Genomic DNA, 25,803 nt, shown 5'->3' with positions numbered 1-25,803 from the left:
AACATGAAAAAGTTACACCGTTTGATTCCAGTATTGATTTTCTATCAGTTAAATTCATCGGTCCCTTTACAGGTTATCTGATTTCTACGACTGACCCTGTTCGAGTCTCTTTGAAAGTGGAGGGCGGTCGGTTTACCTCAAAAATCCTCATATTAACAGCTGGATCTGGCCAAAATGACTTTTCCTCGTTCAAGCAACAAGTGAAGCAATTGTACATCGATGCATTGCACGATCAATGTTTTTAATCTGCTCGAACATATTTGCTCGTTGTTTTGGAGGGAATTAATTAATTTTCATATGAATGAAATATTAAATAATTCGACTATTACCACTATGCCATCGGCATGCGTAGGACTCGTTCAGATCATTTCGCCTGTTGCCGGGGTTTTCTCGAGGTTTTCGGGAGATCATCAAACGTCAAGTTTTAATAATCTCAATAGTTCTCAATCCTGCCACTCCATTTTCACAAAATTTCGATAGCATCGCCCGCGACACCAATGTGGTGTCACCGGCATTTGTCCGACATTTTTCGCGGGACACCAACGTGGTGACACCGGACGGCATTATGTTACTACTGATTAAACTAGAGATTAGAAATACACTAGTACTATAACTAAAAAATAATTGACTTTCTATTGTAATTTCGATATTTCTAGATTTAAAACCACAATCACCTTTTCATATAAAATGATGAAATCATCAAATTCTGAAATTCACTGTTCGGATGCTTTTCAGGAGTTAATAGTTCGCGCTGTAGAAAGCAACAATTGCTGTTGGTTATCGCCGCGCGGAAAGGAAAAGAAATCTGTTTCATGGCCTTTTAAGCGAAATCTTTTCAAGGAAGTCTTAAGTTTCGTTTTAATAAAGTGCTGGAGAATATAATGCGATGTTTACGCGTTCAGTATAATGTCGAAGCATGAAGAGGCCTGTTCGTGAGCTGGTATAGCGTCGCGTCGCGACATCGAGTGTAACTGGAGAAGAAACGCGCGGAAGAAGGACGTTAGGTGAGTGATATTAATTTCATGAAGTTAGGGATGTCGGCTATCCCGCTCGTGCGGATGTTTTAAGTTCATCTCGAGGAGAACTTTTCATTGCAGTGGAACGGTTTCTTATCCGCATCGGTGAATGGTCGGCTCCAGTTTCCATAATGGCGCGGGGTTCTTGACGATGAAACGCAAAATTGCTTACGGCTTGTATCGTCCTAACGATACACCTGGAAAACGTCTCGTTCGAGCCACCATTAGATCGAGGGGAAGCATTTTAATGCTTAAAAGTTCCGGTCTTAAAAGTTGAATGCCCGGTTTCCTGCCACTTTTTGCGTGATACGAAATAAATGCTTGCTGGGGAATAGTTATGATAACTCGTGGAGCTTTATGAAGCTTTGCGGAGCTAGTTGACGTTAAGAATAACTTCAATTAAGAAAAACGAAACTTACAATTTGTAGTTTTTCAGCAGAATTTCTCAAATTGATGTAAAGCTAATTTGAAACTGACTCATTTAACTGTTGCAATTCTTAAACCGTTATTCCACTTTGTAGATGCCGTTATCCTTATTTGAGATATCATTGGTTAAATAACACGTATGTTAATTGTAAGTATGTTTTGCTATTATTAGGGTATAAATGTACGTAGTTGCACATTAAATGAAATTAAGCTAAACATGAGAATGCAAGCGTATTTGGTTTATAGTGGGTATTTTAATGAAAATGGTACTTTAAAGTACCCTCAAGAAGTTAAATGGAGTTACGTGTCATTAATTTACTTTTGTACAATACCTTATACGGAATTAAATGCACCTGGTTTGTGTGAAAGAATACTGCTGGATAAGGAAGTGAAAAGTACTCTTAAAACAAATTGGAGTTGCGATAGACAATTCGATATTTTATCAGGAGAAAACATTATGTTCGAGGTTTCAACCGTTAATCTTGATTGGAGGAGTAGTAACAGGAAAATCAAGACTAGTTCTTTTTTTTCTTTAATTAATTTGTGCAAATATTTTAATAAAAATATGTTCTACACTGTATTTATCGGGGCACGTTTTAGAGGTTTATTTCCCATCCTTTGGTTAAAAATTCTTGTTATGAAACATTGAAAACACTAGCAGAACTTTCATGTACGTGAATATTTATTTAAGAATTATAAAGAATAATACAGAATAAAAAATATTTCATTAAATGGGATCGTCTGAAATAATATCAACAGGAAGAAAGCAGACGAATCTACGAATAACTCAGTCACGTCATTGGTACGCAAGTTCGTTGAAGCGTGAAGTTTTGTAATAAAATACTTAGGAAAGGTTATTAAAACATACATCAAAGAAATCCTCAAAGCTGTTTATCTCCCGAGATAGTTAACCCAGTCCGAGAACCAGTATCAAGTCGCTTGCGCTAATTAAACATGTGACATCGTCAAATAAATTGTTCTGACATTCTTGCATACTATGGAAGGAATGAACTATTTTAAACAAAATTCGTTTAATTGAAATAACATAATTTAGAAAGCAAAATGTACATATTAGGGAGATTTGAATAAAATCGTCTTTTTAAGTTTGAACAGAATTGGTCCATTCTTTAAATTCACCTTTTGGATTAATATTTATCAGAATGCAATCAAAAGAATTTTTGTAAGTATTTGTTCAATCTGTCGCAGTCTCTTGCCATCGATACATAAATAGTTCCATGCCGGAACATTTAATTATACCAACTTTCAGTATTATTCAATTATAATAACTAATTGCTTCACGCGTAACGCAAGCCTTTTCTAATTAGGTCAGGAAACTGTGCACATTTCGATGTTAATTAGAACCGTTATAAATTATCGCACCTTTAGTACGGACTCAAATTAGAACGCGCGGGTGGGGAGGGAGCGGTGGCGACGGTGATAACTGGTTGTTTCGATTCAATCAGGGCTAGCGCTTTTGTTTCGTGACGTGTTGCAATTCCCAAGAATTATTTCATGTAACATCGCGCGGGACGTATAAAAATGCAACATGACTTGACAAATATTGCGCGTTACAAAGCACACAACATATATACGCGTTCGCAGTTTTACGCGGTGTCTGCAATCGAAACTAAACTGAATCCTGCAAGTACGTACTCGCACCATGCCGACTGAATACTTTACGTTCAGTCTTCATCAACCCTTCACGAACGAAAATTGTTGAAAGCATCGAAAACTTTTCCCACAAAAAATGAGATTGTATTATATTTAGATCATCTGATAAGTAATCTTGCTTTTTTACGCTACTTTTAGTGTACGAAATTAATACTTGCGTTTGTTTTAATCGTCTACGTATTGATCATCGTTTTGTATGAACTTTTGCCATTTCTCAATTATTACCACTATCGAAATGACAGTAAAGCATATCTTACGAAGTAAAATAAGAAACGACATTACTTATAGGACGATCTGAGGCTTTGTTTAGTTATTTAGTTACAACTTTCGGTTTAAAGTATAAAATTTGATGTTGTTATATTGGCGACATTCATTCTCAAATGGTTGATGTCCATAATGAGATGAGCTTGTATCGCGATGCTTATATTTCAAGCAAAGTTTTCTATCTGCAAGAAGAAAAGTTTTGTCGCTTTTCATATTCAATTTGCGCGATGAATTATATTTTTTTAAACAATAAATTAACATGTATGGAAAAATATCAATACAAAATTAAACAGTTTTTAATTTGCTTGGTTACTAACTTCTTTATTGTTGTGTTTGTAGCGATTTCGTGAAGTTCGTTTGACCTTTCGATTTTTCTCAACAGGGTCAGTCGCATCAATATAGGGCCCGATATATCCTTCGTATCTCAATCAGGAGCAGAATCTATGCGATCGAATTATAGGAGAAATAATGGCATTGCCTTCTCGTCTACAGATCAGGATGGAGAATCGTAAATCAATCTTTTATCGTTCTGAGCTATCTCGGATTCCAGATTCGTGTATGGTTGGTGCGCGCCCGATAGAAAATTCCGACTCGCAGTTTGACAGTTCTCGGATGCTCGAGATTAAACACGCGTCGCGTTGTCTGAAGAGAAGATATTCGCATTTAAATGGAGAATAGAAATTTATTTCATTTTAACTTCGGAAGATTTTTCAGAGAGGGGATATAAGAACATGCTGATAGAGTGAATTACAATTTGAAAATGTATTCGGGAGCTTCCGGCAAATTCGACAATAATTGCATATTTTTGGTTAACGCTAGAACAATTATTAATCATATGATTGATCATATTGATTTATTGTGACATATTCAGAATCTGAGCTTTTTAACTGCATGTTCACTCGAAACGTGAAGATTCATGAAAACGGTAACTCGAGACGAATGATATTAATGTAATTATAAATACATACAGTAATACACTTTAATCTTGCATGATTTATGTTAGTATGAACATTATGATTTGATGAAATATACAAATTATTTTTTGAGGGAACGCAGAAACGAAGAACTACTGAGAAATTTAATTAATCCTCAGTCTTATCGTGTAGTACTTGCGCAACGTAAATAGAAAAAGTCGGCAATACTATCGATCGATTATATTATTTTAAATATAAGTAGTTGCATTGTTGTAATAATGTCCTACAAGTTGTTACCTGTTGAAAACATGTACAGGTAAAGCTCTTTCTAGTGCGCCGTCTCTCATTTCTGAATGCAATACGCAATTTCGTTAAAACTACTGAAAACAACGGACATGTGTTCCTTTTTCGTGAATAATCTGTTCTTCTTTTTTTAAATGTTCTTCGCGACCACGTATATGGTACAGTACATGTATAAAAATGAAAAATATTATAGTTCCATTCAGTGGAAATGTTTTCTGATATGATTTATGCATATGACACTCATTTTGTATTGTGCAATAAGGTATCATGTGATTGCCAGAATACAATCAACATCCTGATGCTTGCAATTTCTGAATGTTTTGTTTGAAACATTTGTACTCGTTTATTTCTCTCTCCGTCACATTTCCTGATATTATAGATATATAATACACTCTGTATATAATACTATATTGCTAGTAGCAATAATAATAAAATTGCATAAAAATTTGTAATGGTTTACCATTTTTCTATTGAAATAAAACATCGTTATACTAGCGATTTTTTATTTATTTTTATGGTACCATACGAATGAAAATACACAACCAGGAATTACTATAGGCGTAATAAAAAAAATCACTATACCAATTGAAAGGGTTAAACTTGAAGGACGAGTTAAGTCGCCTTTTGTAGTTAAAAAGTTAAGATACGAGTGCACGATGGAAAATAAATTGGCACATGCATAATATAATAATTCCTTTATTTTGATTTAAGTCAATATGAACTCCAATGAACACGGATTAATAGAATCTACAAGGTAAAATAAGATACTTGTAATCTGTTATTTTATCGGGTTTGGTTATTTTAGTGTTAAACTGCATCGATCATTCGGATGACAATTGTTCCCGTAATTTGTAAACGTGCTATTGCCGACGGTACGTGTTTAACATTCGAATATAAATTACTAATTAATTAACTGGAGGTCGATGTGCGGATCTTGTCGGTTAAATGAGCTATTAATTTATTTGATTCCACTATTGTAACGATTATAGTCTTCTATACAGAACGTTCAACGTACAGAATATATTTGACAAGTGTGCTTGGATTGCTTTTTGAAATTATGTTCAGTCAATACTCGAAATCGAAAAACTTACTTAATACATTCGTGACCAGCAGCATATACTTGTGATGTCCAACATTTTATATCTTGCATAAAGAAAGTTCAAATACTTTCACGTGCATTTTTCTATGAAATATGTATAGTGTAATGCGACGAAAGTTGACGAAATTCTTATTTTGAATTTTATTTTCATTTCATAAAGAAACGTTGGTTGCGATACATGTTAACCCCCTGTCCTATGATTTATTTTTTAACTATATAATTTATACAACTACATACTTTATCGGTAAGGCCTGGGAACACCAGTGTCCCGGACTTGGCTATGAATTATGATATCTATGTACTTATTTATTCATCTACTTGTGTATCTATTTATTTATCTATCTAATTAGTTAATTAATTAATTAATTTATTTATTTATCTTCTTACTTATTTATCTTTCTTTATTTATGTATTATTTATTTACTTCATTGTGTTCAATTCTATATGTTTCATAGCTACGTGTACCTATTTATACATATACGCTCTCTAGTCATGTTAATATACATATTTATCACTTTGTCCACCTTCGCCATAAGGGCATAATGATGTATATACCCCCGGTCGATCATTGTAAGATTGGGGGGACAATTCTTGAAAAATAATTATAGCTATTGGTATAAAATCAAATATCAAGCTTATCCCGACATTGGACCGCAAAGGGTTAAGCTATCTTTTTATCAGGGACCACTGTCAATTCCAAAATTATTCCGAGAATTACTTCTCCTCCGAGCGACAGTGGACAAAAAAACTAAATTACGTTGTACCCCGCTGACAATATTCTCTTCGCTGAGGGAACGTGCCCGGCCAGCCCGATCCCTCGCTGAAACATTTCGAATCGCTCATCAACGAACAATCGATTCTTCAGGAGTACGAGGGGCAAAACTACCTTCTGACTCGACATTATCGACATCCACCGTTTTCTATCGTTTCAAAAAAGTATTCGCTATTCTTAGATTAAGTTAATATCCTTGGTTAGAATATCATAATCAGTTCCGAAATCCTCATGGATATTGTAAATATTTAACACAGTGCTGAGAAGTCGAAGAATCTATAATTTGAATTTAGCGAACAAATAATTATTGCTATTTCAAGTACAATATTAGCTGAAATGACATTTATTGATTAATATTAATAATTATGAATATTACTGGTTACTAATTATTAATTAATTAATACAATTAAATTCATTAGTCAAGCGGTCGTTGGTCGAGTGACCTAACGGTTAATACTTTTTCAGTAATACTTCATCTATAAAACGATAGAATATTGACTATATATAGAAGAAATATTGATAAGACTTGTCATATAATAAAATAGAAAATTCTATTGCAACAATTGTAATAAATGAAATGAAATGAAAATTTTTTACATCTCCGCATATTGTAGCGTTTCGACTCTTTAAAGTTAACAATTTGGTTATATTTTGTGACCGGTAAATGTCGTCCAATGTGTTACAAATATTTTAGGTCGTAAATCACTCAATTATGACTGAAAAAATTGATACTATATAATTGTTCTAATATGGCATAGGAAATAGTATGGAACTGTTAAGAACTGTTCTCTAGTATGGAACTAAATGGAACCGAATAACAATGTTTGCGAAGGTTTGCGATTGTTTGAAGATTGATCAAGTAGTTGATTCATTCAAAGTTGTACGACGAACGACTCAACCTTTTACATACGACTGATTAAATCCAGGCACACGAATATTTAACGAAAGAATAAATTTTTATACTAGCGATGTACACCAAGCGCTTTGAAACGAGAATCGTCACTACTTGGTTTACTGACCATTTAACGACTGATATAAGACGTTTCATACAAACATATGTACACGCGAATAGTTTGATAAACGACGCGTATATCCTTTTACGACTGTCAAACAACTTTCCGAAGACTCAGGAACGACTAACGAACGACTTTTAATTAGCTTCATTCTGAAGGAGGAGTGACGTGCCGCTTTTCCCTCTCCACGGCGCTGGTGGTGGAAACCGCGCCTTCAGAATGAAGTGCACATGGAAAACTTAATTAAATTTTGGTCGAGGTACGACTTGACCGCGTCGAGTTTGCAAGTGTCTCCCAACGGTAAGAGTTTATGACGATATTGTACCACGAGTTAGCGTTAAAAACCAGCGCACAGGGAACCAGAGTCTATCTCACGAGGACTGACGTTTCCAAATGGAAAATAATTAAGAACAGACGTACACAATTTCAGGGGTAATATAAAAAAATAGAATTTTTCTTCTACTCAAGTCTAAACGTCTAGGAAGTTGACGAAATTATTTCGCTGAATATTGTTTACGTTTTATGAAGACGATTTATGTTGTATTTAAGTAAAACCTTGGGAAATTCTTTCGACTTACGGCTTCATCTCGAAATGGGTTGTGTCTTAAATGACATTACTGAGAATACTAGGTTACTAGAATAACTCTTTCACAGTACGAAACTTACAATCGCTCGTATTTATGTTCTTTGTCCCTATGCAAAGTGACGGATATAGTAATTAATATTTTGCTTACAATTCTCTTTCTACAGCTTTCCCAAGTTAAATAATAACTGTTATGTTGTTGGAAGATCTGCTGAAAATTGCTAAAAAGATGTATAGCCTATTTGGAGGTGGAGTCGTGATTCGGAACAATTATTAAACATTGCAATTATGAAGAGTAGTAATGGAAGAAATGTTTCTAGCTAACACATTGACACCATTATTATTTTTTCACGTTACCGTTAAAAAGATGAGATCACCGAATTTCGTTTATTATCTAAAAGTTATTTTATGTATTGTTCCCTGCATTAAACTGTCAATTACCTGTACCGCTTTTTGAAAAGTTTAACTTTCCATTACCGATCATTTAACTGGTTACATCAGAAACGGGTATCTACAAAAGGTGTCCCATTTTAATGTATAAACGCGATTATCTCCGGAACTATTCGCTATTTCAAATATGCATGTGTCAATTGCAATTTTTTATATTTTCATAAGGGAGTAATCTGGTACACTTAACTCGTCTCTAAATGGACGTATATAGGAGATATAAAGGTTACTACTATTGTTTCAAGTATAACCACGTATCTCTTTCCATCAAACGACATAGTGTTATACAAAGAACTGATACGTTTCATTCTAAAGATTCTAAAATGATGGATCTATCTGTAGATACTTACAGTACACAACCATGGACGCACTCGCGGACTTTTCGTCCTCGAAAGTGGATATGACACACGTGTAGTCGCCGGTAAGATCGATACCAGGCTTATTCAATTTCATGGCTCGGTGCTTGGTGTACGAATTGTTGCTGGCTTCGTACGTCAGGTCGACGTAGTTGTTCGTGAGCTCGCCGGCCAATGGGCTCATCCCGAGTATCCATTGGTAGACCAAGTCGTTCGTGTTGAAGAACCATTTCACGACCAGCCCATCGTTGCGCGTGTTCTCAAGATCGTAGTCGCAGTCCAGTATCACGTAATCTGTGTCGCCGGCCTTCACCGTTGCCGGTACGTTCACGCTTTTTATCACGAGCTGCCAGCATTCTGTAAAAAATTGTAAAAAGACCATCTTAGATGATACGAAAGTCAAAAAGAGAGAAAGAGAGATAGATCGAGTGTGTGCGCGGGCGTGTTTGTGTGTACGTATGTCTCTGTGTGATTGTGAATGAGGGAGAGTGAGAGATAGCGAAGAAAAAGAGGAAACCGTGGAGAAAGGAGGGAAATGAAAAAGAAGCTGCGCCCGAGGATCGATCCTCGGGTTGTGGAACAAAAGAAGCCTTTTTTTCTTCCTTCATCTCCGCGATTTCGTACGTGCTTCTGCTCGCGCGCGAGAGCAAAAGGAGGTGGATCGCGAAGAACGCGAGGAGCGCGGGCGAAGGAACAGCGCCAGCGCGAAATAAAGATAGCGTTGAGAGAATTGGGCTCGGCGCTCCTGTGTTGCTGATTCTTGGCGGAAAAGAATGGGCCTAGTTTTACTCGGAGGGATGCGAAGCTATGTTCCGCGAATGAGCGATGAGTTATGTTTTTTCTTTCTCAGGAAAATTAGAGGTAAACAGAATTGGATATGGTAACGAGTGGATTGCGCGCACGTTCCTGTCGCATTATGGATCCTCCGCGAAATGAATTTCCTATGGTGATTGTAGGAAAATACGACGCGTGTCAGGATAAGTTGCGCAACAGGAAGAGAGTACACGTGAAAACAAGTTGAACAGAAAGAACGATATTTCGTCGTTAAGGGCCTCGTTTCGAAGAAGGTCGAGTTTCAACGATCCCCAGCGATCGACCACCCGCATTTGCAAGTAACAGGAAAGATGAGAACAGATTTTCTATTCTTTTTCAACTTATTTCTTCGTATAAAAGAACGTTTTACTTTGAATGAATTGTTCTGACGTAATCTACGAATTTAGAGAATTTAATTTGATGTATTAATGATTTTAATATTTTAGCATTTTATGTGAAAAACACTGTGAATTTAACAGTGTTACATGTCGTAATGGGTTTATTGCGTTCATGTTTCAGATATAAAACTCACCATAAAAGTAATTAAGCAAAATAATTGACTATTATTAGAAACCGTATTAAAAATCGTGTAAACGATGTTTTCTTACTGAGAATTGCGAATCGTTACCGTTGCGTCGCATCGCAGTGTTTCATTCCCCGCATTGAGGAGAAGGCGCATCGTGGGTGAATTTGAAATTCAGTTGCATTAAGGAATATAATTGCTTTGAATTTTAAGCGGTGAAATTCTAGATTGATTACATTCCCAACCAAAACCATTCTCGTTGATGTTTCCCCAATTATTGTACAAATGAACGCATACACCGCATCGATAGGAAACAGTGCATAATAAATGATGTGAAATGGAAATTACTGTTTAACTGCTACGGAAAACGTTATTGCGATATTGTTGTAACAAGATGGTTCCATAATTATTCATCGCGGGCAGATGTTACCTTTACTGCTTCGCAACGAATTTCCCGCGGACTTTTTATCCATTAGTTACTTATGTTATGATCACCGTAATCAACGAAAAGAGTGTGTCTATATTGTAATAATCTCAAATGAAATTCAATGCCCAAACAAATCCACGATATAACGAAGTACAATGTGAAGAAACTAAAAACAAAGCTTTCATTTCACGTTGTCATTGAGCAATAGAATATTATTGGAAAAAATATTTTGCAATTCCATCAACGAGAATACCTAGAATCCATGTTGGCTTTACCACGGTACCTCCAAGTAGCCACTCTGTGCGTCTACCATAATTACAAAAACAAAAGATGAAAAAAAGAAAATTTTCCTCGATTGTTCTTCACTCTTTCCCACACCACTGGCCACTTTCGGTCGGTATCTGTTTTTGTGGCAAGTAAATGATGGCCGCGGCCGTGTCTCACTCTTTCGCCAAGCTGAAAAGTTTCTGGAGGTACGTGGGGGTCCGGGAAGTCCTAGTCGCTTTGTCCATGACGAAAGTTGCTGGAAATTTATGAAGCGGGGTGTTGGGTCTACGCGAAAATTTTCACTTTTTATTGACGCTTGCGAGCGAGTACCAACTTATATACAAGAGATATCTGTACGCTGACAAAAGTTAGTTGACTGCAAAACTATGTGGGAAATGTTCAGCATCCGCAGCATTGTTGAAATTGTGCTTGATCATGCCCTTCGGCCGTTCTCGATCGTGACCGAATTTCTATTCTAACCTTGTTGACGCGGGCGCATAATGTCCATGAAATACGATTGGTCAGAGATTTTTTCGGGGATCTCGCATAAAATATTGCGCGAATTTGAAATGGAGGACGAAGACTGATGGAGAGTTCGAAGCTGGTAAATGTGACGGAAAATCATACTAGGCTGCGTTTCTCTTAAAAATGCTATGCACGAAGTCGTATATTCGGCCATTGATAAATGTGTTTACCTAGCGAAACGTGAGCAAAAGTAAGTGAAGTAACTACGTTTTTTCTTGAAATACATTACCTTGGCAAGACTTTTAGGATCCAATGTTAGGTAACTTATTAACCGATATTAACCTACACTTAACGTATAGATGTGTCGCCGATGAAATTATGAAAAGTTTAATGTTTCTTGCAGGCTGTGGTTTATTAATATATTAATATATGATATGGATGTTTCAAAATTACATCAACGAGATCCCGTTTTATTCTGCGCACGATTGAACCTTACGACGCGCGTTTAAGCTAATCCTGCAGCTTCGTATATTTCCAGAAGATCTAGTTTTTCCGAATTAATTTGCCAGTCTGCGTTTCTACCTATCTAATAACTTAGATTCACCTTGTTACCTGCGAACTCTCGGAATTAGGTTCAGCCAGTTTAATCACGTTCACGCCTGGGGAACAATTTCTTTAAACGAGATTATTCAGTCACTAGGTATCGAGCACTTGTACTCTGAGCTCGAAAATACTTCTTCACAACTCGTTTTAAGCTATTTAATATGCTTGACGCTACTTCCATATTGAACTGGTAAAATCTGACGTTTTTTAAGCATATTCTTTTAATTGAAACATTCAAAGAGTTTAATAAGTTTAATAGTACCTTCAATGGTACAGATGCTGAATAATATTTTTTAGAAACATTTACGTATTGCAAGCTTTATTACACACTCGAAATTTTCCTTATTTTCACAGAATTGCGCGTCCCTGGTCAATTTAAACGCATTTTCCCTTTCAAGACTCCTTCCACGAGTTTTCCCTAAATGCATACCCTCATTCTGCATGAGTGCTCACATATTTTCCTCATGTAACTCGTTGGATTCCCTAACATAACTTAAAACTAACAAGAGAAAATCCTTGGTCGGAAAAACTTAAAGAGTTACGCACTTTAAAAACAAATAAAGAATGTTTTCAAAAGTGTTTAAGAATCTAGTAGGGAATTAACGCAAAATTGCTATTATAACTATTTGTTATTTCACAGTTTGCATCTATTTCATGGTCACTGATGAATTGGCTAAGGCCGATAGATACAACATATAATCAGGTAAATTAAGTAAAACAAAACCTAATTAGTCGAAACATACCTCACGTCGCGGCCAAGTCTCTCTTGAGTTTAGCCTCCTTCTACAACTCAAGTGGAAGCGTAGTCTTAATTTATGTGCGAAAGCACGGTCTAAGATTTAGACACAAAGCATAGTACAAAGACTATGTGTTGTAGCGAGGCAGTTTATTCCGTAGATACCTGAGTACGCTTTTTCGCGTCCCGCCAAGGCCTGTGAGAGTCTGGTTACGGTCAGTTCACGCATCTGACAGCCAGATTCCCACGAGTCAGGGTTTTTCCGGCTAGCCACGCGGACACTTTCACCAGGATTTTCGCGTCCTTTTTTACGCGCGTTTTTCCTCCCGCGTTTTTGATGTCAGCCTGGCTTGCTTCTTCTCCTTGTCTAAGAACAGGAGGATGTAACCCGGAAGACCGGCGGAACGACATACAGTCTCACTCAACCTCGTCAAGATGCTACGCTGCCGAACGCGGGTTACCCTCTTGTTGCACCGCATATTGCACGAACTCTAAATACACACGGAACACAGGCAGTTCCTTCCTCGATACGATCAAACGAGGTGTTATAGAGAAATCGCGGATCCACTCTCTGTCGTATATCGCACTTCTCAGATAACCACCTCAGTGTTTTGACCTTAGTCTCGAGCACAATTGGCAGTGTACTCCTAATAGTCGAGGTGTACTCGAATTTAAAGCTCAAATAAATGCCGGTTTTCTCAGAATAAATATAACAAAACTCGGTGCAACTTTGTGAGATTAAATAAATAATCGACATCCAAAACTTATAGCATTTTCATTTAACCATCTGAATTCTCCGAGCTGTTGCAATGTGTTCAACTGAGAACAGAACGCGGGATCTAATACAACGGAAGCCTTACTTTTCGGTGACGTTGTTTAAACAATTGAAGATATCATACATGGATAGCAGATACCAACCCCATAGGATCCGGCGCTCGCTGTCGGTCTTCTTTCGATCAACTCTCAGTTGGATCAAATATTATTCAATTCTTTATAATGCATGCGTTTATACTAGTGTTGTAAAAAGCTCAAGTTCTCAAAGCTTTAAGGATTAATCTTAAATGCTGAATCTTTGAAGCTTCAGAGGTGAACCTTTGAATTTTAAAAGCTTCATCTAAACCTTAAAAGCCTTCAACGTTCGAGTCTCTACGTTTAAAGACTGGAGCCGTTATTAACTGTACAGTATTAAGATAGTAACAGACCACACGATTCTCCGAACATAAAGATTGAAGCTTTGAGGATTTTAGCTTTTATAGTTTAAGGTTTAAAGTTCGAGCCTTGAGAGTTCGACCTTCTGAGATCGGAATCGCAGTATCGCTACCAACATTTCAGACTCAAGACTCATTTTTACTGTAGTTTATATCATGAATCCTGGTCCGAATTTCTGTTCGATCTTGCTCTAGCTTCATTCATCGACAACTGTTTCGCAGCATGACTTTCAGAAAGACATCATAATGATCTCAATCCTTTATAACCTATTGAGATAAATCAAACATTGAGATTTCCAATTTTCAATACGACAGAGCACAGTCGGAGTTGAAAATTTCTTGCATCTCGATCATTAGTACAGTATTTTCAGATCAAGAGGCTGTGGCTCCTGGCTACAACAATTATTTTTGGTTAAGGGAGGATTAACCTGAATTCAGGTAGTCGAACGCCACTCGAGCACCATACGTCTCACCACATCTCACTTCTCAACGTCATCAGTCAAACACATTGTCTCAACACCCCATTCAGTTCTGGAAGTCGCTACGTCGAGTATTAATCAGCCTCCGGGTGCAGTATCAAATAGTCATAAGTCTTACGAGTAATCTCACAAAGTTTTAAACCAGCAGACTCTCGTATCAATCTAACACTTGTAAGTCTTTCACAAGTCTCTGAATCACAAAATCAGGAACTCAAAGTAAACAACAGCAAAAAAATTAATCGAAACGCATCGATACTCATTAATCATCAGCCGCCTCGAAATCGGTTTCCGTGATCAAGAAACTCGGTCGATTTTCGCGGAAAGAAAATTCCTATACAAGCCTTTTCGCTAAATCGTTAGTAATTTCCGTTTCGTGCAGCATCTGCAAACAAATCCCGAGGTTTCCGCGAAAGGAATGCTGCTAACTTCGTCAATTTTGATGAAGACGTATCCGCGCCGGCTTGGAGTTATTGACATCCGCTGTCAAGCATCGCAGTAACTTGTCCCAGCCGGAGATGAACTTGAAAAGTGTCCGACAGGTACATTACAAATTAGCACCTTTGACACAAGCACACCAGGCACGCTCGAAATACTGTCACTTAGCTGTTCTGTCTTCAATTTGGGATAGGGTTAATTTTCAGTCGGGAATTCCCGTATACTGTTGCCGTGTTTCATTGATCACTTCAGAAATGAACTTTTGGGGTGTGCAATGCTCCTATGGTAATGTTCTTGAATAATCATTTTGTCAAGAGAGACAATATAATTAAAGAAATTTTGAATTTCTTATGCGTACGTCGAAACTATAGTATTTGAAATATTGGATAATATATATTTTTCTTTTATTTTGAGTTCAAGAATTGATTGGAATTGATTTCAAAATATAAGAGATAGAATATTTTCAAAAATGACAGCAGCAGCAGAAATTTTTATTTTATATTTATATTTTATTTTTATTTTTAGAAAGTTCTATTTTACCGATTTCGATGCATCAGAATCGACGGTAATAAGACGGACAATAACAGCATAGGTGTTTATTTTACCGACAATACAAAACAATTTCAACGGTAACAAAGGAGCGGAATTACATGGTTGAACGGTTGATGAAAGACAAGATGAGAATAAAGTCTGAGAGGAGCAAATCCTACGCTTCCCGTGTTGAAGTATCTGCAACGTTTAAACCGTTGAATCTCTTAAAAGGAAAGCTGAGAAAAAAATTTGCTCGCTTCGTCGTCTCAATGGCGCATCCCAATGAAAACGTTCTTGTCTCATTTTCTCAAGTTCCTAACGAGTTCCCTATTGTCTTTATATATGACACTCTTTTCTGTGTTTATATCAATTTCAACTATATTTTAGTATTCATTAATCTAATTATTACACTAGTATGTTTTGATTTAAATAACAATTCTATTGAAGAATCTACGAGTATTAAAAATTCAGTAATTATAATGAAATCAATGAAAATTAAGCAATGCTTTGTATTAATGTTTCGTCATTGTGTTTTTGAATTCAGAAGAATTTTCATAACGGTTAATGAGTTTGTTAATATTCAGGACGTGGCACTTACAGAAAATTGAAGCTTAAGGTAGCAAAATTAGTTTCATACCAATGAGAACTTTACAGAAAGCCGGCTAAAAGGTTTAGAAAATACTTTTCCATCTTGCGCGAAGCCTCATTTAATCCCTCATTTAATATGCAAACATTTTGTAGGTTTAGAATACAGCTACGGTATTTTAAAATTCTAATGCGAGAATATAAAGTAGCATATTTGGCAATTTTACAGTATGTCCATGTAATTATATGACAAAATTATATTTTATAATATGCGATTTTACTAATAAATAAAAGTTCTCAAATATAATCTTTCTTTTTTTAATTCTGTCGGTACATAACTCCTTAATCAATCATTCTATTTGCTTCTTACATCCGCAGAAATTGCTAGAAGTCTGAAATGCAGTCGTATTTACCTCGGTAAATCAAATCTACGCCAAATTTTGCGTTATTATCAAATTTTTGGTACAGGGTTTCTACTTCTATCAATTTCTATTGAGTCGTGCATTGAACTTAGTAGAAATACTTATTTCTTTGATTTGCTTTTATATATAATGACAGTTATAAAATTTCACCTGTATAGTTTTGTCTTTTTTACAATTAATTTTTTAGCTAGTGGAATGCTCATAAAAGTCTGTGATATCAATTATTCTATTGTAATAAACTAAACGTGTAATCCTGCTGGAAATAACGTAATAAAGATACTAATCCGCTCTAAGACCACGCCGCATTCAGATAGTCTTCCTTTTCTAATGATTCTGTAAGTTTAGAAGATAATATCACAAACGCTTAGACTGGTCAATCAAAATGACCTGCAAATGACGTGCAAAATTTCTCGAGAAAAAGAAAATGAAACTGGAAAGTAAATGCTGAAAAATAGCATGTATGCATATTCTAGGACAAGTCGTAAAAATAAATTGCGATATGATAATCACAATATTATTTTATGTGGGAAATTGTATGCAACAGTTTGGAACGGTCAATTTAACCGGTCTCGGTGGGTTTAGTGTTAACCCTATGCACTCGGAAGTTTTTCGGTAGAAATATTTTAACATTTTCTGATGAGAAAAAGACGATATTTTGTGAGACTAACTCGAAGAGAAATCATACGTACAACAATGAACAAACCTGTCTTATTTTAATATTTCTAAAATTTTAAAGTTTTACTGTGTGAAATCAAGTGGTGAGTGGAAATCACCTCTCGAGTGTAAAGGGTTAATATTCGACTACATACTTTCCAAACTGAAATTTCAAATTCCTCGGTTCAGATTTTCGCGTTAGATTACTATTATATACGCGAATATATGTCACGGAGAAAGCTAGGCTCTTGCAACATCTGAGTGTCATTAACGCTATAACAAGCCGCGTTGTCTTTTCCTGGGTAGGAAGAGGAGCAAATAAAAAGGATGGGCGATTTAGCGTCGCGCTAAATTACGTCTAACATTCCATTTTTATGAAATGATAAATTGTCCCGTGCACGTTGCGTTGCAATGACATTACATTCTGACACCTGAGCGTGATAAAAGAGCGGGGGTACTACCTTAAGTATGGCAGTCGGCGAGCGCGTAGCTACTAATGCTTCTGGCAAGTGCGCGGAATAAGCGTGCTTTACAGCCTTCCGATAAACGAGTTTCTTCTGCTCTGTTTACCGCCCTGCCTTCTGCGGTTCGCATGAAAACCAAGCATTTTCGCTGAGGAACAACTTCGAAATCCGTGACGATCTTCTCCGGCGATCTTTAGAATGGACGCGTTCCCGTCTTTAATGTGACACGCTCATGCATTTCTCAATCCCTCCAACCGCGACATTAATGCTGCCACCTGATATATGCGACGCTTCGCTTCGACGTGATATACGCTTTTATTTACGGCTGCAATTCTCATTGTGTTACGTTTCTTTCATAGTTACAGGAATACCAAATGCGTATTTCGGAGAAAGAATGTGTATTTGCAAATGAAGTTACTGCGAACGGGATTTTTCAATATTTTCTTATTATTCAAAGTAGGAAAATGTCTGACGAAGAAATTGTAGTATATTAGAGATTGTATATTTATGCAGTGTGTATATAGCATGTGACATAATGTAAATTTCTTCTTAAATTCATTGGAAGACGCGTGATATTATTTTTCGGAAAACAATTTTTCATTCCTTTTCTCGACAAATAGGAGTTGTGGCTTTAGTACCTATAGGACTACCAGTTCGGAATGACGATTGATTCAAGTTTTATCGCACTCTTATGAATGTATCGATGCCGCAAGGAATTATCGCTACGATCGTATTGAACTATTATTTACTTTACCCTTTTCCAATAAAATTTTTGTGTCACATATACCTATCCGCTCTAATTTTCTTCCACTTTTAACTATTCCGCAAGAGAGTTAAATAACTATACGACCTTATTTGATAATTTTATTATCTGATTTAAATTACATAAAATAATTAAAGTATTTTTGTTCATTTTTATTTGTAATTTTCATAATATTTGGTATGATACTTCTGTTGAGTAAAAAATAGAAAGACGAACCGGTTTCAACGTACGATCGGAAAGGGTTAAAGCAACGGTTGCCATGTATAGTAGAATGAATCCGCATTCATTTTACGAATCGTTTCCAACTGAAACCTTCCCTCGCAATTGCCCGAACATCTAAGAAAATTGTCGCCTTCGAACGAGGCGCTCATAAAATGCCGCTCTGAATTTACATGCTGCGTTGCGGGAACACGGTTATTTGCAAACAAGTCTCATGGACGCGGGAAAATAGTCGAGAAGGGACGATACCATAAAATTTACGCATAATTTTTCTATTATTGCCGTCATAATCTCTTGTGTCAGTAATGAGCGTAATGGGGAAGTACATCGTGGAAAATAATTAATGGATCAGCTGCGCAAATGATTATACGGCGAATGTCTTTATTGGCAGCCTCATACTTTTTTATCGACCACCTGTTTATGCTTACTGGTGAAAATAATTAATAAATAACATAAGTGACTTTATCCTAATTATAAATAGTAGGTCAAGTTTATAATAAGCAGGTGGTGCTGAATTTGTTGAGTTTTTTTATTACTTGAAACATGTATGATCACTATTTTAATAGAAATTCTTAAAAAGAAAAGAAAAGCCTTCCTAACGAGTTCACTAGCACGAAACGCTCCCTCGTTCCTTTTCCCTCTGTGTTTTATTTTATTTACGCTACAATTACAAAGCTGTTTAACGCATTGTTGACCGGAAATTTTACGCAAAAGCTATCTCATGTCACCGGTTATTATTCTGTAATGAAATTTTTTGTACAATTATAAAGGATACATTATTTATATATAATGAATTAAAATGAAACTTTGGACATATCATTTATACACCCTTGAATATTTTGCTTGTACAATATTCTGTATTGTCCTGTGTTTCAAAAATTTAAATGGGTATGCAAGTGCAGACACGAGTTAACTCGTGACTGGTCAACAATGTGTAAAATACATTAAACAATAACAGCATTACATTTGTCTTTCATCATGAATAACAATTCCCATGGTTCCCATAGTAATCCTTATTGTGAGAACGTAACATACAAGCATGCACTGACTAAATCGATTTTCGATTTTCACGTTACCACATCTTTCTTTATTCCTTTAATATCTTTTCCAAATATTTTCAATTTTATTACTCCCTCGATATAAAACAATCTCATTTTTCATTCTTAATATGACTTTACGTAATCTTTTCGGCAACAACGTTTACGACATTAATGAAACGTTTTCTAGAAAAGGTATCGCTTCCTCATCGCCGAGAAATCCAAAACATCAAAAAATAGAATCGCGACGAAAACTGCGCCAGGTCCAAAGAAATATCGAATCTCGTAACGCATGTACGCTAATTAGAAACGCGATGTGATCTACAGGGTGGACCCAGGGATAAATACTAACGATAACTGTACACGATTTCTTGAAAGTATCGGAATGTACTGGCTTGCCATATCTCGCAGCACGTCCTCTGACTGCGCAAACAGTTTTGGCAAAATCGTAATAACGATACCGCTCTCAATTATGATAAATTGAATATAATTATGTCGCCCTCTCTCCTCCAACTACAGCTCCCCTCAAGCACACCGCGGACCGGATTGACGCGGCCTGGGGTAGTTTGTCTGGCTGATAAAAGGGTAGACGAAGGAAGGCAGACAGGGAATGAACGATTTGCATGCTGCCAACTTAATCAACACCCACACCTTATGAACGATCCTTTACCACCATCTACCGGGGGGCAACGTCTCTTCGAACCGGTTCTCTTATCGCGATACGAAAAATGGTCGAATGTCATGCTCGCCAATATTTTCCTCGACCTCGCTCTCCCCGGTTATACCGATAATCTCAAACTTGCATCACACTTTGTAACAATCCGGTTCAGCTGGTTTAACACTCCAACACCTAGTTTCTTGCATGTATTTCAGTTTTGAAGGATGTTCTTTGGGTTAAAGCGTCCGATATTTAGACGACTCCGTGACGCTCCAAGAACTGTTATTCCGTTTGAAAGCTGGCGGCCATTTCCTATGCAATGTGGGTATCGTGGGAACACGAAGCATGGCTGACTTGATGTGTTGGATGATGTCGATCGTATAATTGATTATTTTGTATTCCTTGCGTAAATTTGTCACTGTAGAACGTATATTATAATATATAGAATATTCAATTAAAATTATTCAATTACCTAAACAGACGTTACACGTTTGTTAGTATTATTATTCAATTACTATTAACACCAAAACTACCAAGCAGTTAAATTGCCTTCTGAAATTTTTCTACAGAAAGTTCAAGAGTGCATCTATTGAGACTTCCATTGATTGACAGTTTAGTTTGCATATTGTTAAATAAATTTCCGACAAAACATCTGTTATTTCTTGAATAATTGCAAAAAGAAGAAATCGAAAATGGGTGATTTTGATCTGTCTGGTAGTTTTGGTGTTAAGTTCAGTTTGAAATTCTCACTTTTCTGAATCTGACTTTATTGGAAAGTAGATTTTAACACTTTAAAAGGAATAACTTGACTTTCTTCTGAACATAAAAAACAAAATTTGCTTCGGAAAACGAGACGGTTCCCGAAACGAAGAGCATGAAATACATCTATAAATTCTGCGATGTTTCGAAGAACCCTGTACTTATCGTCGAGTTCAGGTGAAAGTCGAAGTCTTTCGAGTAAGAGATCTACAAATTGAAAGTTCCTGCGAAGTGACTCGACGATTCGGCAGTGTCAGAGAATCTGGAACCGAAGAATTGGTTGCCTCGGGATTGGACTTTCTTGTCGCATCAAGCCGGTATTATTGATGCTCGTTTGCAATTACATTTAATGTCATGGCAAGAGACAGAGGCGTGCGCGCACGACGGCGCGGCGAGGGAACTTCGAACTCTTTGATTAGAGGGGCGCCTCGAAGTTGCATTCGTTGGGTACGGTGGGATTTCGGCGAGAATCTTCTACAAACTGCGAATACATAAGTAGGGAACGCGTTATTTCTCCGCGAACTGAATGATTAGAACGGGTACGTGATTGCGGCTCGACGATAAAAGCTGGGAAGGTCCGGGCCGACTGTGTTCGCGCGTCTAAGCGAACAGTCACACTCGCCCCACAATTTTCCGCGGCTCTTCTGAAAGGTGTTAGAGGCCGAATCCGTGGAACATCTCTGGGCGCATTTAACACGTTCCGTGCCACATATACCATTTGTGGTGTACGCGCAATTTTCGTAAGAAATTTTTTGTAAGCAAAGAATAGTGGTACACGTCACGAAGCAGCCAAAACGTAAAAAAATAATACCAAATGTATATAAAAGTCACGAAAGACTTGAATGCAATTTAATATATCATTTAAAAAATCAGTGCACTTCATAAGCAAGATATAACCGAAGTTTCCGGTGGCACAGAATGTATTAAGGGAACATAATCATCTGAAACCTGGGAACATTAGTACCCTTCTCGGACTTTTTTCGTAACACCACGATATCAAAGTTATCTATTTGATGATTATATTAACACTAAAATTACGAGTGCTTATTTGCAATGTTTTATAAAAATTAGACCAATACGTTTCTTGAAATTCGTAGACTCTCCTAGTCTTGTATCTGTGCTAATACACAAATTTAATTGGAAATATTTCACAAGAACGCCTTCATAATTTAAACACTTGGTAAATATGAATTCTGGAATGGGTAAATTTGATCCGTCCGATAGTTTTAGTGTTAATATAATATGACGAAGTAGTCGAGCAAAACATTGTAGATGGCGTTACTATAGAATTGTAAAATTTTCGATTTTGATAATTTTGATGTTTCCAAAAATTTCGAAGTTTAGTACTGAGGTTTTCTATGAATGACTGATTCAAAAATACAAGTTCCCTATGAATCGCTGAGTCAATAGTACAGGTTTTTCTACGAATAGTGGAAATATTTCATTTCAATTAGTTCAAAGTTTTCGTTTGAGTATTCAGGAATCTCGCTAGAAATGTAGTCACTTTGAATCACGTGTTTTGGCGAATTCAATGTTGTTATTTTCTATTCCTTAATGGAGATTAGTAGGTAGTATTTATGGCAATTAATTAGTTGAGTTTGGTCGGTTGCGTGCGAAACCGTACTTCCATAGCACGGCCAAAGCCACTACAATCTGTTGAATTCGCGAACACACGATCATTGTATAGTACATACATATTAACATAAACAAATGGGGAAAAATAGTACGATGAATTGCAGATCCCGACGTAATTTGCATCGCAAATACTCGTAAACCATTTTCATTTACGGATACACGGTCCAGCCGATTGCAATTCTATTAGAAACTTTCCGATTCGTTGTATTTTCCGCGCGGAATTTTCCAGCGCAAATTTAAACATTAAAATTAAATAACTACCAATTGATTGTGGCGACCGCCGAATTCATTATCGAGTTACTTATCCCTTTTTTAATCAGGTTTGCTGTTGTGGTTAAAGCTTAATAAGAATTGATCTATTAACGATACAACTTTTATACTCCCGGGATTGTAGCACTGCTATATATATATTCGATTCTTTTTATTCTTAGATACTGTGTATGAACATTCAATTCTAATGAGTTAGGTTTTCTAATGATATTCTACAAAAGTATGAATTTGCATAAAAATGCATAGTCTATTTATCGTACTCACATTTGTTTTACATGTCTATCACGAGATAATTAGTTAAGAAACTTGCAATGGAGGATCATTATTTCGAATGGAATTTAACGAAGCAGTTGGAAGTCGAGCTTTGAATCGACCGACTCATTCAGATATTATGGTTAGATATTTCTTCTCCAGGGCCGATAAATGTATGCATACAAGTAAACCGTCTCAAACTGCAAAGCCCACCCCTTTTACTCCGCTTTTTTTTATTTCCCTTCTTTCAAAGCTTTCGCATTACTGGAGTACATGTACACTTCGAGAAGGAGGAGGATATTTTTCATGTAAAGCATTCCAGGTAGATCGGTACGAAAACTTGGCGTGCGTAGAAACCGAGCTATTTTCCCAGAATCGATTCGCGGAAAAACCATGACGCTTGTAACAGAATCTTTTTGTGAGAATTTTCCGTGCGGTTGATGATGTGTGACGATTCTAAGAGCAGAAAAAGCTATCTGATTTTCTGTGAAAGGAGGAAACTCGAGTGTATACTTTCCTTGTTTTCATCGATATCAATTTGTAGATTATTTAGAGGAATCAAAGGCAATTATAGTTTTTCTAATTAAATTTCATTTCCGTTCAGATAATTAGCTGCCTGATAATAGTTATTACTTTCAATGAATAATATAGAAATATATATACACATGTTTCAAACGAAGGAAAAACAGCCTAGAATAAACTTATATCAAAATGTTTCGTAACACTGTAGCTCGATTCTCGAAAAGTATCGCTTTCTCAATTTCCATCAATTATTCGCTATCGAGTAAATTTCGTTCACGTCGATTTTAGACAGTTCTGACAGATACCTCCTTGTTTCGTTTCGTTGTCCGACGAATTTATAATAAAAATCATGATGATACGACTCGTGTACCCGACCATGATTGAAACATACAAAGATCGAAAACAATTTTCCGGAATATCGTGAAACAGGACTGCAGAGTGGCTTGTTCACCCCTGACGAGAATTTATATATGTATTTGCATACGCAATTTTCACGCTTAACCTCTTGGAAACGGGATTGAATTTAAGGTAATAATGGGCCGAATATGCATGAATTCTTTTTACTGGCCGCAATAATAAATCAGCAAAAGCAATATTCTAATACCCGCTCACCGATTTATCCGTTTTCTTGTCTGCTGTCCACCGACCGTGTGCTAGGTTCTCCTTCACCGCGGTTTCTGTAACGCAGCTGTCGCTGATTGGCATATAAACCACCGGATGTTTATACAATTCCGAAATTTTCATAAAGCAATCCAGTGGAAAGAGAAAGCGAACGGGAAATCAGGATGCGTGAGCTTTGTTGCCTTTTATAGAAATTGTTATTACACCCTTCCATGTCATACGCATTGTAAACGTGTTTGAAATGATGGTGTAGGTCGAGGCGAATCGGACCAGTTCAGATATAGTAGCGATAAACTAGTAATTAAAACTCAGAATCAACAATTCTTTTCATAGATATGTTATTAATACATATTTAGATTCAATATCGGCGAAGAAAATCTTTTAAAACTGAAAAACCTTCGTTATCAGTTTCTTTAAGGATTTGAAAGTGGCTATGACAAATGAAGAAAATACAATATGATAGTCTAAAAAACATTAAATACTGAATTTAGACACTTTAGAGATTAATAATAATAATCAACACATTTGAATTTCCAAGCTTAGTTTGCCATTTTAAATGTGACATTCCAATTACGTATTTTAGACTAACCACGAATTCGAGATTAAGTGTAGGCAAGGTGCATGAAGTAATACGGACGATCAGCATGCTACTTTCTGTAACAACGTTGCAGATATGACTAATATTCTTATTTTTTCGATTCTTCTCGGTCTACCCTATTCTTGACGCAAGCAAATTATCAGGGAAAAATATTCCGATTCTTTGTGCTAGCTTTTCAATGATTTTCGTTATTATAGACTATTAAATTTTTATGTATTTATAATTCAGTTAGGTAAAAATTGTAACTAAATCCTTTGTGGTTTTCGATTTATGTTCAGTCTAATAAAAAACGTAATACTTACTGTTCGACTACCGAGTGATAATACGTCTCAGAGCATAGTTAAAAATTTAAACTGGGCAGACAAGCCGCTGAAATTGCACCGTTGGCCATCTGAATGGTACTTTGTCGTCTATTTTATGAAATAACTTTGTTACTCGATTCATTATTCATTTTAACTTGATTTTTCCCGAAATTAAAATAAGGAAAAATTAGGTAGTCTTAGGTTGGGTTAAAAAACAACATGAAATTCTATCTACATAGTTATGAATGATAAATATTTAGAGCATAATTTCGATGTGATGAAAATCCATTAAAGATAAGGAAATATGTTTTGTACAGTTTCGTGAGAAGAACAGTTATTGTACGTAACCAAGAAAAGAATTACTGTACAACACACCTTGTAAAAAAGTTCCGGAAGCGTGAGTTGGCAAGAAGATTTGCAGAAGTCCACTGATCAATACCACATGTAATGCTTGCAGACAATGAACTTCCTTTCCAGTACCCGAGGCGCGTAAAATGAAGGAGGATTGAATTTCCAAAGAGTGAACAACGATTCCATTATTTCATTCATGCCGTTATTTTAATCTCGTAATGGTCCTGTAGATGATTTAATTGACGTCGTCAAAGCCATGCAGTAAATCTATTTCTGTTTCGTTTAATCGCGTTCATCTGGATCAACGTGGGAAGAAGCGTGTGCCCAGCCGCGGCCATTA

General features: G+C 36.4%; 1 protein-coding gene across 2 annotated transcripts in view; it reads right to left on the bottom strand.

The window, feature by feature from the left end:
• Nucleotides 1-25,803, bottom strand: part of LOC116425282 (uncharacterized) — a 475,985-nt gene that overhangs the window by 27,837 nt on the left and 422,345 nt on the right. For both annotated transcript variants that reach the window (XM_076366744.1, XM_076366745.1), the window contains exon 2: nt 8,859-9,221. In XM_076366744.1, the coding sequence (XP_076222859.1) occupies nt 8,859-9,221 (363 nt within the window). The remainder of the gene's footprint in view (nt 1-8,858; nt 9,222-25,803) is intronic.

Source organism: Nomia melanderi, chromosome 4, assembly GCF_051020985.1.
Source record: "Nomia melanderi isolate GNS246 chromosome 4, iyNomMela1, whole genome shotgun sequence".
Lineage (NCBI taxonomy): Eukaryota > Metazoa > Arthropoda > Insecta > Hymenoptera > Halictidae > Nomia > Nomia melanderi.
This window is presented reverse-complemented; position numbering and strand designations above follow the sequence as displayed.